Here is a 16763-nt window from a genome sequence, read left to right as displayed (position 1 = left end):
ATTATAGTGAAATAATATACCAAAGTATGCATTTAGCGACCTCTAATGAGGAAAGATGAAGTGATTGTCGATAGCTATTAGCTAAGAGCACCATTCGTTAAACCCTCTGTATATGAATTGGTGTCAATGGACTCTTGCATCTCTGCATCGTCAGAGATCGGTAGATACAAATTTATAAACAGAAAGGTCGAAGAATGTCTCTTGATATTTCCTACTACCCGTGGATAGCTACAAAGGTGAAATCTACTCTGATGGCCATAAACGAAACATGACTATAATACAACAGATTCTTCTTATAATACCAGCTGTGACATAAGGATTCGTCTAGGACCTGGTTTTTCTGCCATGACCTTTCTGGGTCTCCTGTTCATCTTAGTCTTCCTATTTTTATGAGCGGTATCACGTCTTCACCACCTGATATCTATTTGTATTTATGGTGTATATCTCATAGTTGTACCCCTTTCTCCAAATACCGCTTTCACAAGTGCCACCTAATAACCTTCCCAGGATTCCTTGATCAAATATCAGTAAGACGTTTTCATTTGTCTCGCTTCTCTCCCTTCATTGGTATTAAGTTATATATCTTTTTTTAAGTCGCTCGATTCAATGGAGGTTGGCTACTACAATTGCAAACTCATCTCTGTCTTCAGATATTCTTACTAGCTAATGAATAGGGGAACGCCTCCCACATATGGGTAGTGTCGGGGAAATGAAATACCCGGGGTGCACCAAAACTGGCACTCACCATCTGACCCAGAGTGGACGGCTACAAACAGCGTCTGTGTCCAGAGGATCGGCTAAAATGCAAACCAAAAGACAATGGTAAACCACTCTGGTAAATATTTCCCTAGAAAACTCCAATGTTATATATGTTTCTGCCTACTGTTTAGGAAGTTATTCGCCGGTTTTAATCCGGTTGGAAACTTCGGTAGTGTGGAACAAATCCTGGGACAAGATTCTGTCATCTGATCACAGTTTTTTATGTGATCATTGTGTATGCTTTTTTCTTCATGTTGATGTACGGATTACCCAAAATATACTAAAAAACTAAGTGCTGTTGACATGCAAAAACCCTCCCGTTTCTAGTTACAGCTTTCAAGATTTTCCAGAGCAAAAGGAGGTTATATCTTTAACAGTTTTTAATGGTATGTCTTCAATTTTCTAGGATACTTCTTAGTTTACTTTTTTCTTTTGAGTCCTCTGAATATTTTCCAAGATTCCGAAGCTCTGGATTATATTTAATAATATGTGAACATTTTCTATTAAAAAGAACGCTGGAAAACATTTCCCCGAATTTGCGTTATCTCTCTGATACCGAACAGTTTTCGCATTGTTGTCAAACGTTTGTTCGGTAAACTAAATAGCTGGGTACACATGTGCAAGCCGAACTGTTTGCGAACTGCTCGCATACAGTTCGTTGAAAATATATTCACAGGCAACTAGCTCATCGCAAACTCATCACGATCCATGGAAAGCGTATAGCTTCACTATACGATACAATATCGACACTATTTAAGTATTGAGTATTGTATTGGTTATGCCAATGAAGTATCGTATCGTGTATCGATATCGGCAATACTTTCTTACAAAAATATCGTATTGATATTGATTTCGATATGATATCGATACAATACTCGATAAAATATCGACATAATATTGACATCTGGATTAAATTAATAAAAAAAAACGATTGTTCATTAATTTATCCTATCTTTATTAAAAAATCTCTTAAAATATACAAGAAATAGGAATTGCATTGTCACCTCACAAAAAATTTTATCCTTTACAGAGCTCTTCATACATCTGTTCACACAAATGAGCTCTTTGATACTTTTATCTTTTAAAGAGCATCTTTTATTCGTTAGTACCAGCGATGCTTCAGAAAAAAGCCGCTCGACTGGTACGGACGTCGCTTGGACATACAAGATATCCCTAGCCAACCGAAATAAAAGAAGGGAAACATTACTATATGATTTTGACCATAATAAAATATTTGTGTCTGGTCCAGTTCTTGGAGATTGCAAGATTACATAGTTTTCAATTTCCTTTTCAAAAACATCGATATTATCTAATGATTTTAAAAATAAAATATCGAAATTAATTGACTTACTGGGTTCATCGTCCGTCTCTCTCGCACTAATGGAGAGCATACGAGCTTGTGCATCTTATAACTCTTTTAATATTTTAACTGCATAATTAATAGGCCTTATGCAGAACTCACGTGGCGTTTTATTATTTTTTTCTCGATATCGATATTGTCAATAATATCGAGACAAGCGTAAGTATCGACAATACAAGAGTATTGTATTGATTTCAGATAATGAGTATCGTATCGACATTAATATTGCTAAGGAGTGTATTGTATCGATATTTTTATCGAATATCATGAAGCTCTAGAAGCTCTAGGAAAGCGACGAACCAACTTGTGCGAAGTTTAATGTAAATGATTCATATAATTTGTAATTTTATCTCGAAGTCACGTTCTAAATGTAAATAAAGACAGCAATTATTTGTTTATCAACTATAATATAAAAATTGATTACATTGTGTTGCTCACGTTTCTTTATCTCTATAGAAACATGTCATTCACTCAACTTCGACGCGACGATACGAACAGACAATATCGCTGCGTACGCGGTCCAAATTGAACTGCGAATATCCTTTGTGTTCGTCCCAAAAACCGACAGGCCGTGGTTCGTGACGAGTGACGAATAAGCAGCTCGTAAGCGGTTCGTGATGCCTGATGCCGTACAAATTATATAAATATAGCGTTGTTAAACAGTTCGGCTCGCATACGTGCACCCGGCTTTATACTAGTTTATACATAATAATATCTTCTTTTTATTTCCGATGGCTTAATAGGATTATCTCCGATTATACACTTGTTACAGAATAAAAACATCTATTATCGATTCGGAAATATTTTCTAATAGCATATAGGTATTCGTAGAGTTCGACGTGTCGACTTTTTACAATCAAACGATGTCAATTCTCTTTACGTATATGATATTTATCTGTATGTCTATTTACGTCGATCTATGCTCCAATCTGTACAAGGCAACAAATCCCACTTGTTAATCCTTTTATTGCATTAGATATTTAACGATAAAAGTACCAGCCGGCATTCTTTGTTTTTATATCTCATTTCATCAAGACAGATTTTCTTTCCATATTCAGAAACGACCGAGCAAAACACCTGTCCGCGTTTTTGTAGATCTTTATTATGGAATCATACTTGGTTAAAAGTACTGAGATTCTTAATTATGTCTCGGCAAAAAAACTAACGATTGTTTTTATTGTTTAGATGGAATTTATGTGAAACAAAACATAGACGTACATACACTCCATCGGATTTGATTCCGATTAAAGACAAACTACAGCAAGACGTATCGTGATCCGTGATAAATTCTTCTTCCTTCTATGCCTTGCCGATAGTAGAAATTTGTCTGCCGCTTTTGGTTAATGTAGCATTCCTCTATTTTTCTGAATAGAAGGATTCTTACTGAAATTTTGGGACAAGCAAGCACAGATATATTTATCATCCAAAATACACACACCCAAATTTAAATGGAATCACCATGAATTTCAAAACAATATTTATTTCTTTTAAAAAAATTTGTTACTATTGCGAAGAATAAAGGTTTTTATTGAAAATAACCAAATCGATAAGACAATCAGATAGTACAGTTCGGTACGGTATAGGGTATTTGCTTGAGTTGCAAATTGAACGAAAATAAATAAACTAATTTTTGCGTCCAAAAACGAAAATATGCCTCATGTGGGGTTATAGAACCTACAACTGGGAAAGACTATTGGTCTTGTGGAGCAAGTAATGTTCTCAGAGGGACATAGCTGCAGAGCTAGGTGTAACACAAGAGCTAGGTGTGACTAAAACATATGCTAGGTAACAGGAACTCTCAAAAATAAAGAAGGGACAGTCGTCAAAAGTAATAACAGCTCGCCACGATCGTTTAATTGTCCAATCAGCTGGAAGACACCTAATCATTTCTCACCAGCAGCTCCAAAGGCAGCTTTTGGAAGCTACAGGTGTAACTGTTTCAGTTGAAACGATAAGAAGAAGAGTTCGTGCCAAGAAGTAGACAGCAGGAGACAGTTATGGGTTCCCGAGTTATCTAGGCAGCGCAATATTGACCGTCTAAATTGGTGTCGTCTTCACCACCAAAACTGGAACATTGGCAATTGACAAAATGTTCTATTTTCAGAAAGAGTCAGGATTTGTGTAAAATCAGATGACCCACGAAATCGTGTACTTAGAGGTCGAGGAAGACAAGCAAGAACGAAAACTGTCAGATCTGTTCACAAATATCAAAGGGGAAGTGTAATGTTCTGGAGAGGAATTGTGATCCGTAAAAAAACTCCTTTAATTTTCATCCAATCAACGTTAACTGCTCACAGGTATGTTGATAACCTGTAGTTAGGCTTTGGAGAGGTACAACAGGAGAAAATTTAATTTGTATGCATGATAATGGACCTCCACATATCATTAGAGTAACTAGAGACATCATTGAAGCAGAAGTTCCCTTGTTTGGAGTGGCCTGCTTGCTCACCCGAGTTTAACCCTATTATTTGTGGGATATGCTTAAAAGAAAAATTAGAGCTTGCCGGGAAAATCCACAAAACACCGCACAAGCTGCTCTTAAAGAATGGAGCAACCTACCACAACAAAATGTTGATAATTTGATTAGGAGCGTGCCCCCGCAAACTAAGGCTTGTATGACTAGAGGTGACAACACTGACTACCAAAAAAACAAAAAAAAAAGAATGTGTGTGTGTACTTTGTACGCACGTAAGAAGTTATACTTCTATTATATGATTTCAACGAAATTAATATACTTGAAACAGTTTATTTATATTTTATTTAAATATTAAATTAATTTTAATACTTACTACTTTTCAAAAAATTTTATTAAAACTACCAAAAATTAAAAAAATAAAAGAATAAAACACACACAAACACATTGAAAAATGCCACAAATGACTTCTGAACAATAATTGTCGGAAAAAGTTTTAACTAAATACGTATTTTCTGAAAAAAAATTATATAATAAATATACTTACAATCATAAAATGTATAAAAGAAAACAAAAAAATAAAAGTTTCTATTGGGGTTCGAACCCGCTTATGTTTGCGCCGTTAGTATTGGAATTCATTCATCTTACACTTCTACCCACGGAGACACTGAGACACCTGCATCATGTGGGAAGATCGACGAACTAAACGGTTTAAACTTTTGATAGTTCTGAATTTAACCAAATTATTTTGATTTTTGTAGAATATTGAAATATTAAAATACAACAAAACAAAGAGTAAGAAATCAATATATTAGGTGAATATTGACAGAAATTTTGATGGTAATCAAATTATGTAAATCAAAGCATTACATGCTGTTTTGATAGGTTCATTTTAAATTTTTTAAATAGGTAGGTTACCTATCTAATTTTTATTAGGATACTGAAACATTTACAATTATTACGTACCTGTCGCTTTTAAAAACTATTTAAAAGTCACTACAATTATAAACTTGCTTTTTTCTCTGCCGTCACAACAATAAAAACTAATATACACAACATTTGTTGATTCATAATCTCCAACAATTATTGATCCCCAATTAGATTGAACACCCAATACGATCCCGTATAGCGTTTGAGCGACTAAATATACTGTCATATAATGTAACGATAATTGACTAATATACTGTCGGTGTGCGCATGCGCCAGGGAATGTAAAAAATTCACCCTCGTGCCTAAAGAATAACTTCAAAAATAATTAATAAAAACAATTTAAACATTATTAGTTTTGCATTGAAATTTTTGATGCTATTGACTTTAAAACAACTAGTTTCAATTTGTTGTTTAAATACTTTATTGTTTTATTTAATTGTTATGTATTTGTTATTAAATTTCTTTAAAATAAATATTGTTTGACTTCGTGTGTTCGTTTTTTTAAATTCGCCCGAAATAATAAGAAATATCAGATGATTCCATATAAGTTTGGGTGTGTGTATACTTGTTGTTTGTAAAATACTCTACACGAGTTGCAATACCAAGTTGTCAGGGACGAAAATGCCACTGAACATTTTAAAATCATACCAATAAGCTGAATTTGGCTGGGAATGTCAATTTTGGGGCTCCAAAAAAGATGTAAAAAGTTTTCCACTGGTACCCCCGGGATTCCTTTAAGGATCCCCCAAACCGACGCGAAACTTTTGCGACGCGAATTTTTCGTTGCGGAACATTCGCAGGCGAAACGGTAGCGGACAAGGCTTTCCCACATTGGCGCGGAACCTGACGCGACTGTTCGCCATACAAATATGAACAAATTATAATTTTAGGGCGGTCTTTTCATCTCCGGATAACTAATTAACGAGAAGTTTATCTGACAGATATTTAATAAAACTGTCAGATAAACTTCCCGATAACTACATAGTACCCGGAGCACAATGGAACTAACGGCAACCGCATTGCTGACCAGCTATCTGGAAGGCAGTAGGCGTAAGAGTTTTAGGCCTGCTGATCTTTTTGGCTGGTCAATTACAACAATCTAGGAAATTTCCAAAATGTCACTCCCGCACGCAAACCGTGAAAAGATGGGAACAAGGGCCTGAATGTAGACTTGTAAGGGAACACTAAAGAAGCTTGAGAGGTCAGCATCAGAAAACTACTTGAGAATGACCAGGAAAAACCTACGCTTGACAGTTGGTTTTTTAACTGATGTTATCTTTATTGATGTTATTATCTTTATTTCATAATCATTAATCAAATATTATTTCTGAGAATGGATGACTAGTTCATGAAAATTCATGCATTTTTACTAATTTAAAATATTCATTTTAATTCAATCATTTCCTCCTTAATTCTAACCCTATTAGTCCTGTCGCCAGGGGGGGTACAACGGCCTCGTTAATTCAGATGGACTTACTCAAGTTTTTTTTATGTATTTTGACCCGTAGAACACGAATTTTTTGGGTAACAGTTGATCCGGATGTCGATAAGATTGTTATAGACCAAGAACTTGAGGAATCAAATAACAGCGATTTTTGGCAAAACAAAACAATATTTTGTATTTTTTGGGCCATTTTAAGTAAAAAATATTTCTACAAGTTTTTTCGTAGGATGCACAGTTTTCGAGATAAACGCGGTTGAACTTTAAAAAAATCGAAAAATTGCAATTTTTGAACCCGAATAACTTTTGATTAAAAAATAAAATAGCAAGTCTGCTTACCGCATTTGAAAGTTTAAGTCAAATTATATCGGTTTTGATTATTTGCATTGGTAAAAATTTATTTTTTTATTGTTTAACAAAGCTATAAACACGTAGGGTTTCCCGTGCTTTTACATGCGTTTTAACGCATGTAACGTAGAAATAGTCTTGATTGCACTAGTACCTATTCTACCTACTCGTTCGATTTTAAATGAGAAATCATAGAAACATCACTCACGCACTAGTTGTTTGTAGCTTTGTTTAGCAATAACACAATAAATTTTTAGCAATGCAAATAATCAAAACCGACATAATTTGACTTGAACTTTCAAAGGCGCTAAGCAGAATTGCTATTTTATTTTTTAATCAAAAGTTATTCGGGTTTAAAAATTGCAGTTTTTCGATTTTTTGAAAGTTCAACCGCGTTTATCTCGAAAACTGTGCATCCTACTAAAAAACTTGTAGAAATATTTTTTGCTTAAAATGACCCAAAAAATACAAAATATTGTTTTGTTTTGCCAAAAATCGCTGTTATTTGATTCCTCAAGTTCTTGGTCTATAACAATCTTATCGACATCCGGATCAACTGTTACCCAAAAAATTCGTGTTCTACGGGTCAAAATACATAAAAAAAATTTGGGTAAGTCCATCTGAATTAACGAGGCCGTTGTACCCCCCCTGGCGACAGGACTATATACTATCCTAGATTTTATCCTTTTTTTTTTCTTATATTTTTCTAATCTTTACTTAAATCATATATATTATAGGATATTGTTTCACAATTTCAATGAGTTTTTCTGTAACAGAATTCACGCGAAACTACAACGGCAGCGGAAAAAACCGTACATGCAGCGTTTCATGAAAACAACGCTGATCTACCGCGACCGTTGCGGATACCGCCCCAACTAGTGTGAACACGCTCATAAGTCGCCGTGCCCATCGATTCGCCGCGATTCCGCGTGGGTTGCGGCTGCGAAAGTTTCGCGTTGGTTTGGGGGATCCTTTATTCAACGTATTCAGGGCACATTAACTAAAGTTACTTATCAAACGCAGAAGTGCAAGGTAAATCTGTTGATGACACTCTTCATCTGCAACAGCCCTTGGTAACTGGTCAGTTGAGTCTTCGACCAATGTCGTGTTCTTTCAGCTGGTGGGATTGCTGATACCGCGCATTGAGTCTGTATTGAAGCTTTTTAAACGTTTTCAGATTTCTAAGCTTCACAATTTTTTGTTTCGCATTTTTTTATCCTTTTCTAGAATATAAAGTAGTGAATTGTTGAAAGAATATGGCTTTTTCAAACAATATGGACTGTCCAGTTTCGTAATAGTATTAAGTCACTGCAGAATAAGGGAGAAACGACCAAATCTAATGCACTCCTCATGCTCTTAAATTCGGGTTTTGCAGCAGCGATCAATTTCATCGACATGCAGGAGGTGTGTGCTCCCCTATCTCAGTTCCAACGGTGTAAATATGTTTGCTAGAAGCAAGTTTATCATTAGCTGCTCCAATAGAAATACGTAGAAGAGTACGACAGGGATGCATTTAGTCACCACTTCTATTTAATGTATATAGTGAAAGCATCTGTCACGAAGCCCTTTTGCAAGCAAACGAAGAAATCGTAATCAATGGAGAGGTTATAAATAATATTCGATACGCGGACGACACTGTACTTTTAGTTGCAAGAACAGTAGAAGAATAATTACAACGATTACTTACAAACATAAATATTGCTTGCAACAATTATGGCATAAATATCAATATCAAAAAAACCAAGTATATGGTCTTCAGTAAAAACATGACACAACCAGCACATATTAGTATAAACGGCATTCAAATTGAAAAAGTATCAAGTTACAAATACTTATGAACTTTAATAAACAAAACGGGAGACCAAAATAATGAAATAAAAAGACGTATCGAAATTGCCAGGCCACCTTCATAAAGATGAGAAAATTCTTCTGCAACAGAGATATAAATAAGCATCCCTCTACGATTAAGAATGCTAAGAGGCTACGTATTTTTAACACGCTGTTATACGGTGTAGAGGCCTGGACTCTCAAACAGAACATAAAAAATATTCAAAGTCTCGAGGTGTGATGCTACCGTCGAATGCTGAAGATAAGTTGGGTTGAAAGAGTCACAAACTTTGAAATAATACGAAGGATAGGAAAAGACCCATAAATTTTGTTAACGATAAAACGAAGAAAACTCGAATATTTGGGTCACCTGATATGAGGACATAAATACGCATTACTTCAAAATGTAATGCAAGGAAAAATAGAAGGAAACGGAATCCAGGCCGTAGAAGAATGTCATGGTTGCGGAATTTGAGAGAGTGGTTTGGCTTCACCACTAATGAACTTTGTATGTCAGCTGTAAACAAGGTCAGGATAGCCTTGATGATTTCCAATCTCCGATAGGAGTGGCACAAGAAGAAGCTGCTCCATGTAGCCTTTCCAAAATTCTTTTTGGCATTATTGTCGGTAATTAGGATTTTGTCATCGGTGAATTTCAGATTTGTTAACATTTCACAATTGATCTACCTGGAGTTCGACGACCTACCATTTTCTAAGCGGCGTGTAGTCTGGCTTCGATGGCCTATTGTAGAAATGACCATGGAATAAATCGAGAAATTTCTACGGGGATCTATAGGACCGGTTCACAAAATATACAAAGAGCACACAAAGTTTGTTCACAGAACAAACTATTTAGATTCTATGCAGTCTAAAATACTGTATTCTCAAGTAATGAATAAGAATATTATAAATTATGTAATTAGTTGTGTTGTTAGTGTAAGTATATTAACATAAGTGTTAGAAGTTAGAAGACTGTATATAAATTAAATAATCAAGACTTACTGTACTATTCTATATTAAGGAAGTAATACAAATTATCTGCAGATTTTAGTAGATTTATTTATTCTCGGTACTTTCTCTCGAAACTTACCTTGCGTGATTGGTTTGATGGCGACGGCCGGCGTAGGCGAAGGCGTTACAACGCTGGCAGTCGTTGAAACCGATGCCGACGGAATGGCTTGCAGTGGGTGCTGCGGCGGCTGCTGTGCGGGAGCGGGCGACGGCACCGGAAGATTCGGAGGCGTCGGAGCCGGTACCGGCGAACTGCTAGTACCATGGCTCAGACTGGGTAGACTTGGAGGCAGGGCGCCTGGGAATTCGTGCTTTCTCGACGCCGGAGTGGACGCAAATATCACCGAACTGGCGTCCGAACCCTGCAACAAAAATATATATATTAAGTATTTGTACAAAATATAAAATGTATAGAACAGTATTCACAAAATATTAAGTAAAGACCTCTTTTTTACCACTGGAAGTAATATTATACTGAGAAAAATAAACATTCTCGTCACTTAAGTAAATTCCGACCGTAGATTGTCGATATAAATTAAAATAATTTATATCGCAGTATGGATAGAAGCCCTCTAACGGGGAATAAGCGAAATGAATTTCGACTCAATTCAAGCTTTCTGCTTAACCCAGGTATAACATGCCAAAAGGCACCGCCAGGAAAACATTCCACTTTGCGGTTCAGAGAACCCATATGAAACTAGTCTTTGTACTCTATGCAGAGTATGGCATTAACAAAATAAGAAAATCTACGGTTTCGTTTTGATTCAAATTTGTCTTCCTCCATCCCCCTTAAGTAAATGTTTTTCTTTTTTTTTTTTACAGCAGTAAAATTTATTTTGAATTAAGTAAATTACATGCATTGTTTTTTTTTAGCTCAATTAATTTAATTGAAGAAAATTTTTTTGATAAATAATTATGTTAATGTTTATATTACTGAATAGAGAATTGAATATCTTTTCAAATGAGCTAGCACACGACCCCTATTCTCGCCCATGCTCAGATAGATGGCGTCACTAGTATTATATAGATCAAAAAAATCATAATTTAAAAATAAAAATCGACCTCTTTCAGGATGTTTTCTTAACCCCTTCCATACGGTGATGCATCCGTGTGCATCATGATTGACTGTTCGCTACGTACGGTGATGCACACGGGTGCATCCTGACCTTGCGTTCGCCATATACGGCAGTGCAGCCGTCTGCATCATATTTAAGGAATTTTTGTTCGATCCGAATGTTCTTATGCAAATCTAAAGGTGGGGAAACCCATCTTTAATTAGTTGTAGCGTGATACTGTATTTGAACCGATAACAGTCAGCGCGCGAAATGCGCGAATCGGTATATAAGTGCGACTTGCCGTATGACGGTCGGGCACGAAGGGGTTAAAATCGTTAAAATTGGCGTACGAAATAACGAATGTATTCCTTTCATTTGCACCATACTACTGTATACATATTTAGTTTGTTATCTACCAAATGTAGGAAGGTGATAATATAGTTTTACAAATATTTCTTTTAAAACATTGAACCAGCTATCTTATGTTTTCCCCTACAACGTGAAATAAAAATGTTCATTTCGAAGTACACAGCATTGCGGATGAATAGTCTAGGAATCCAATCCCGGTTCTTTTTCTTAAGATGACCTCTCCTCAATGGAGGTTGGATACTGTGGCTACTACAATTGCAAACTCTTCTCCGAGTTCAGTCGTTTTAATTAGCTGTTCAAAATTTAGCCCTGTCCATTATCGGATGATTCTTAGCCACAACAGTTTTTCCTTCCTAGTCCCTCAATTTCCCTCAATCTTTCCTTTCACTATTAGTTGAGCATATCGGTATTTACTTATTATTTTTTCAGTATCTGCCATATATGTATAATGTTTTTGTAACTTTCACTGCTTTGAAAAGTACTCGTTCCTTGCCTATTATATGCAGCACTTCTTCAGCGATGTTGATGAAATTTTGAGAATTTTCCGGTAGAGCAACATTTCAAAGGTCTCTGCCCCCTGCCATTGCAGACAAGGTAATATACGGGGGTGATATATTACCAGAAGTATCCGACAAAAAAAGAAAACATTTCAATAAAAAACTTTATTTTTAACATAATCTCCTTTCAGCTCTATGCACTTGTCCCAGCATGTTCAATAACTTCGATAACCTTTTTATCCGAAGAACTGTGTTTCTGCTGAAAACAGCCATTAATTGCCGACATCACTTCTTCACGATTGGAAAATCTTTCATCATTGAGATATTTTTTCAAGTTTGAGAATAGAAAATAATCAGAGGGGACTAGCCAGTGTAATTCGACCGGTCCCACCGAAATTCCACAGTTCAGGGCGCTGGAGAGAGCAAAGAAGCAGACCATATCAAAGGTAGCACTTTTAAATAAATATTTGACTTGTAAATATAAATCCTATTGTTGATTATTTACATTTGTACAATATCTACCTAGTATATTATTAAACTAAATAAAGAAACACTTATTTGTTAATTATTATTAAACCTATTTGTATAATATTTGTTATTATAGTTAATATGTTTATTATATTGTATATGTATACACTAACAATTCGTTTAAATGAACTAAATTTAAATGTGTGCGTTTGCGACAATCATATCTCGCGGTGATTAAATAAAGCACATTAAATTCATAACCAGTGCATTTTGTATAATTGGTTTCAACTCAAAAAGCGCATCAGTGATCCCGTCAACAAAACATTATTATTAGTACGGCTCGTTATAATCCTCAAAGCGAAACGCAACAATAGATATATTGCTTTTTGTTTATACCGGCATTCTATCGAAAACCAAAAAGCAGTGTCGCTATTAAATATACAAATATTAATAATAATAATAATAATAATAATTTCGTTTATATATACGAGTGTATTAACCGGATATTCGTAGGTAACAGTTTAACTAAAAATATATTACACAGATTGTCCACAAAATAGTATGTATACAATTATACACTACATATACGTAATATATTATATTTATACAGTGCTAGTCAAAAGTCTGTACCCCCCCTCTTACCTTTTGGACGGTTATACCTATAATAGTGAAATTTGGAGGGAGGAAATAAACGGACGTAAGCTTCTTAACTAGTCATGACAGGTGACGTAATAGTGACAGATGACGTTACAGAGCCACTGTGACCGATAATTTTAAATGGGACCTTATGGCAAGTGATACCTCGTTTGAAAGGTATTCAAATACCTATTCAGCCATATTAATTTTTTTGGGTTTAAGTTGATTTTGATTTTGGTGAATAAATTAAATCAATATAATATTGTAGTTTCGAATTTAATTAAATTAAATTAAAAATTCAAATGTCCGCCTATGGTTTTTTGTCAAAAAAGTTGACGTTTTTCAATTCTCTAGTAGTTTTTACGACAACATCAACCTTTTTGAAAAGTAATCATAGGCGGAATTTAGAATTTTTATTAATTAAATGCGAAACTACAATTTTATATTATTTAATTTATTCATCAAAATTAGCTTAAACTCAAACAAAATTAGTATGTCTGAATAGGTATTTTCAATACCTTTCAAACGATGTATCACTTGTCATAAGGTCCCATTTAAAATTACCTGTCACAGTGGCGCTGTAAAGTCATCTGTCGCTATTATCATGTCACCTGTCATGACTAGTTAAGAAGCTTACGTCCGTTTACATATTTCCTCCCTCCAAATTTCACTATTATAAGCTTTGATCGCGCAGTACGTCCTGGGTATACCCAGAGGGAGAACGCCTGCGCATTACAAAATTGGGCGTTCGCGGCGTCCAAATCTTTCCCTCTGAACACCCTCCGGATTTTTAATTCGGTGTTCGCGCAGTACAGAAAAAAGATCCTGAACATGCCCGGGATACGCTCTCGACGTTCGAGGATTTTGTTTCGGATTTTAAGTTCGCACAGGCGCACAAAATATTTGGGAAGAATTTCTTGACATTCTGTTCTTACTCCTTCCAATTCTTAACCTAAAATATTGTTTTGTTAAACAACTTGTAGATGTAAATTCTGGTTTTTAAAGTTTTGAAATTATGTAAAGTGTTGTGTCATTTAAATATTCTTCAAACAAATTTTAATATTTTTTATATTAAAGCTTTTTAGTTGTGTTTGTCAATGTTTTCCAAGTAGGTATTACCTTTTCTAGTATTATTTTCATTCGATATTCGATAATTATCTATTACGGTAGTATGTATTACAATAAATTGTACTCTGTTTTTACTTAATTTCTTCTATCTAAATGAGCTTATAAGTACCTACATATTCTTGTGGTTTATTTTTCAGTTTAATTTATGAGTTAAATTAGTCTCTTATTGAATATAATGAAACATAAACAATACATCAAACTTATTTTGAAACTATTTCTTGTGTCTTGTTATATTTCATTATTTTTGTGGTGTAATAAACCACAACACAATGCCACAACCCATCAAATTCAATACATAGATATCAAAATTGGAAATGATTGTTTTACTAAATTATTCCTTCCTTCAGATAATGTTCAACCCCCAGGAAGTTAAAGGTAATTTTTATATCTAAATAGAGAGTTATTGCCAACGTCTTTTAAGTCGACCTGTAATAAAAGATCCTTTATTTTGACATATAAGCATGCGCAGTATTGCGTCTTTTATTTTTGTCTTTTAATAAAATACAGGCCGCCTGTATTTAAGGAAAATTAGAGGACACCTTTATTTTAATAAAAGTTCCTTTATTTTGACATAACGTGTCAAAAATGTGAAGAAAGGTCTAACTTCACTTGTATTTTGAATTTATCTTGTCGCTTCTTTGGATTGATAATTTATGTATTGTGGGATTGATATTTGATTAAACTTTCATCATTAAAGTTGTATGTTGGGTTTTATTTATTAAAAACAACTCTAAGTAATATTCTGAGATATAGATTATTGATGTTTTGACCCAAACGAATATAGAAAAGAACATTTTATTGAAGCTTGAGTTATTACAAGAAGTTGTAAAAAGGAATATTATGTAAATAATTTTAAATTGTTACTAATTACAATGATCAGACTTAAAATATCAGTAACTCATTTATTAAACTCAATATATTTTACATTTTTCTATAGAAATAAATATTTATTGAAGATATAAGATCAATAAATTTTAATGAAAGTTAGGATTTGTTAAAATTCTAGATTCAAAATAGAGTTCTATTCAACAGATATATAACAACAGGTTAACAAAATAAAACAAAGGTTCAAGTATTTATTTTTGAAAATTTAATCTTTTATAGATTAGAATCTATTAAGTTTTTAATCAAAAGTATTAATACACTTTCATTTTCATGCCATCTTCTTCTTTTGGTTCTTATCCGTTTCGAATGTTGGAAATCATATAGCAATCGTAACCTTGCTAGCTGCTATTCGAAACAGTTCCATTGATATTCTCCCTCTACCAGGTCTTCGCTTACCTTTGACTGTACCTTGCAATATGTACTGCAGCAGGGAGTAACGGTGCTGATTTATCATATGTGTCCCAGATACTGCAGTTTTATGCGTTTAATGGTAAACACAATCTCCAATTCCTTCTTCATTCCTCCTTGTTCGTGATCCATTTCATGCCATCAGTATTTGTTTATTTAAACATTGCCAAAAAAATTAATAAAAACCAGCATAAAGCTTAATTCTTCTATTATCTTTTTGTATATCGGGAAGTTTATCTGACAGATTAGAGGTCTTTTTATTTTCAGATAACTAATTATTGGGAAGTTTATATAACAGTATCCTTAGTATCTGTCTTTTCAGCTCCGGATAACTAGTTAACGGGAAGTTTTTCTCTGTCAGATATCTATTAGTATCTAATCTGTCAGATAAACTTCCTGATAACTAGTTATCCAGAGGTGAAAAGAAAGAAAGAGAGAGCCATAATGGATAAAAGATCAAACGCATGTATGTATATATTTATAAATTTATTATTTAAAACCTGCTTATGATCATAAAATACTTAAAATCAGTCACCAATATAATATTTATATAAATTTATTAACAAACTGCAGTCCAATAAAAATAAAATTAGTTTAAGCGCTAGCTTTAAATGTCGAACAATAATTTTAAACAAACACACACACAATTTAGTCGCATTAGATTAGCTCCTGGTTGAAAATGTACTGCCACAGCTTCTATATCAATATCAACAGCACACTCATTTGCCAGTATTTCAACTTTTTCTCTATTATGTACTACTGCAATATGTAAAACTGAACAAGCTGATATTATTCTTTGAATAAAAGGTAACTTGCATCTAATTACATATGGTAAAATGGGAAATCTCTTCACAATACCAAATGTTCTTTCAATAACAATTCTTGAAGGGATTTGTGATGGATTATAAAAACACAACTTCTGTCTGAAAATTCTGGAATGGTGTCATTCGGTAGTTGTAGTTGAGGAATGGATATCCACTATTCCCTAATAATATATTCTCCAGAAATTCCCCATTACATATACCCATAATGCAAAAGTATTTAAAAACTCCTAAAATAGTATTTCCAATTTATTGCACTTCCATATTATTGAACGATGAGTATTATGGGATATATTATGTTGTTCTCTAAACATCTTTAAATGACAAAATAATTAAATTTAACGTTTTACTCTTCAATTATCTTATTTTAATTTATATCGACAAATGGAATTTTATAGGTTATTTTT

The 16763-nt window shown here is 34.0% G+C and overlaps 1 protein-coding gene across 4 annotated transcripts in view; it reads right to left on the bottom strand.

Moving 5' to 3' along the window:
- Positions 1–16763, bottom strand: part of LOC114328070 (uncharacterized) — an 865859-nt gene that overhangs the window by 55290 nt on the left and 793806 nt on the right. For all 4 annotated transcript variants that reach the window (XM_050656308.1, XM_050656306.1, XM_050656309.1 and 1 more), the window contains exon 6: positions 10169–10451. In XM_050656308.1, the coding sequence (XP_050512265.1) occupies positions 10169–10451 (283 nt within the window). The remainder of the gene's footprint in view (positions 1–10168; positions 10452–16763) is intronic.

Source organism: Diabrotica virgifera, chromosome 7 (assembly GCF_917563875.1).
Source record: "Diabrotica virgifera virgifera chromosome 7, PGI_DIABVI_V3a".
Taxonomy (NCBI): Eukaryota; Metazoa; Arthropoda; class Insecta; order Coleoptera; family Chrysomelidae; genus Diabrotica; species Diabrotica virgifera.
The sequence above is the reverse complement of the archived record's forward strand: the minus strand, read 5'-3'. Positions and strand labels throughout refer to the sequence as shown.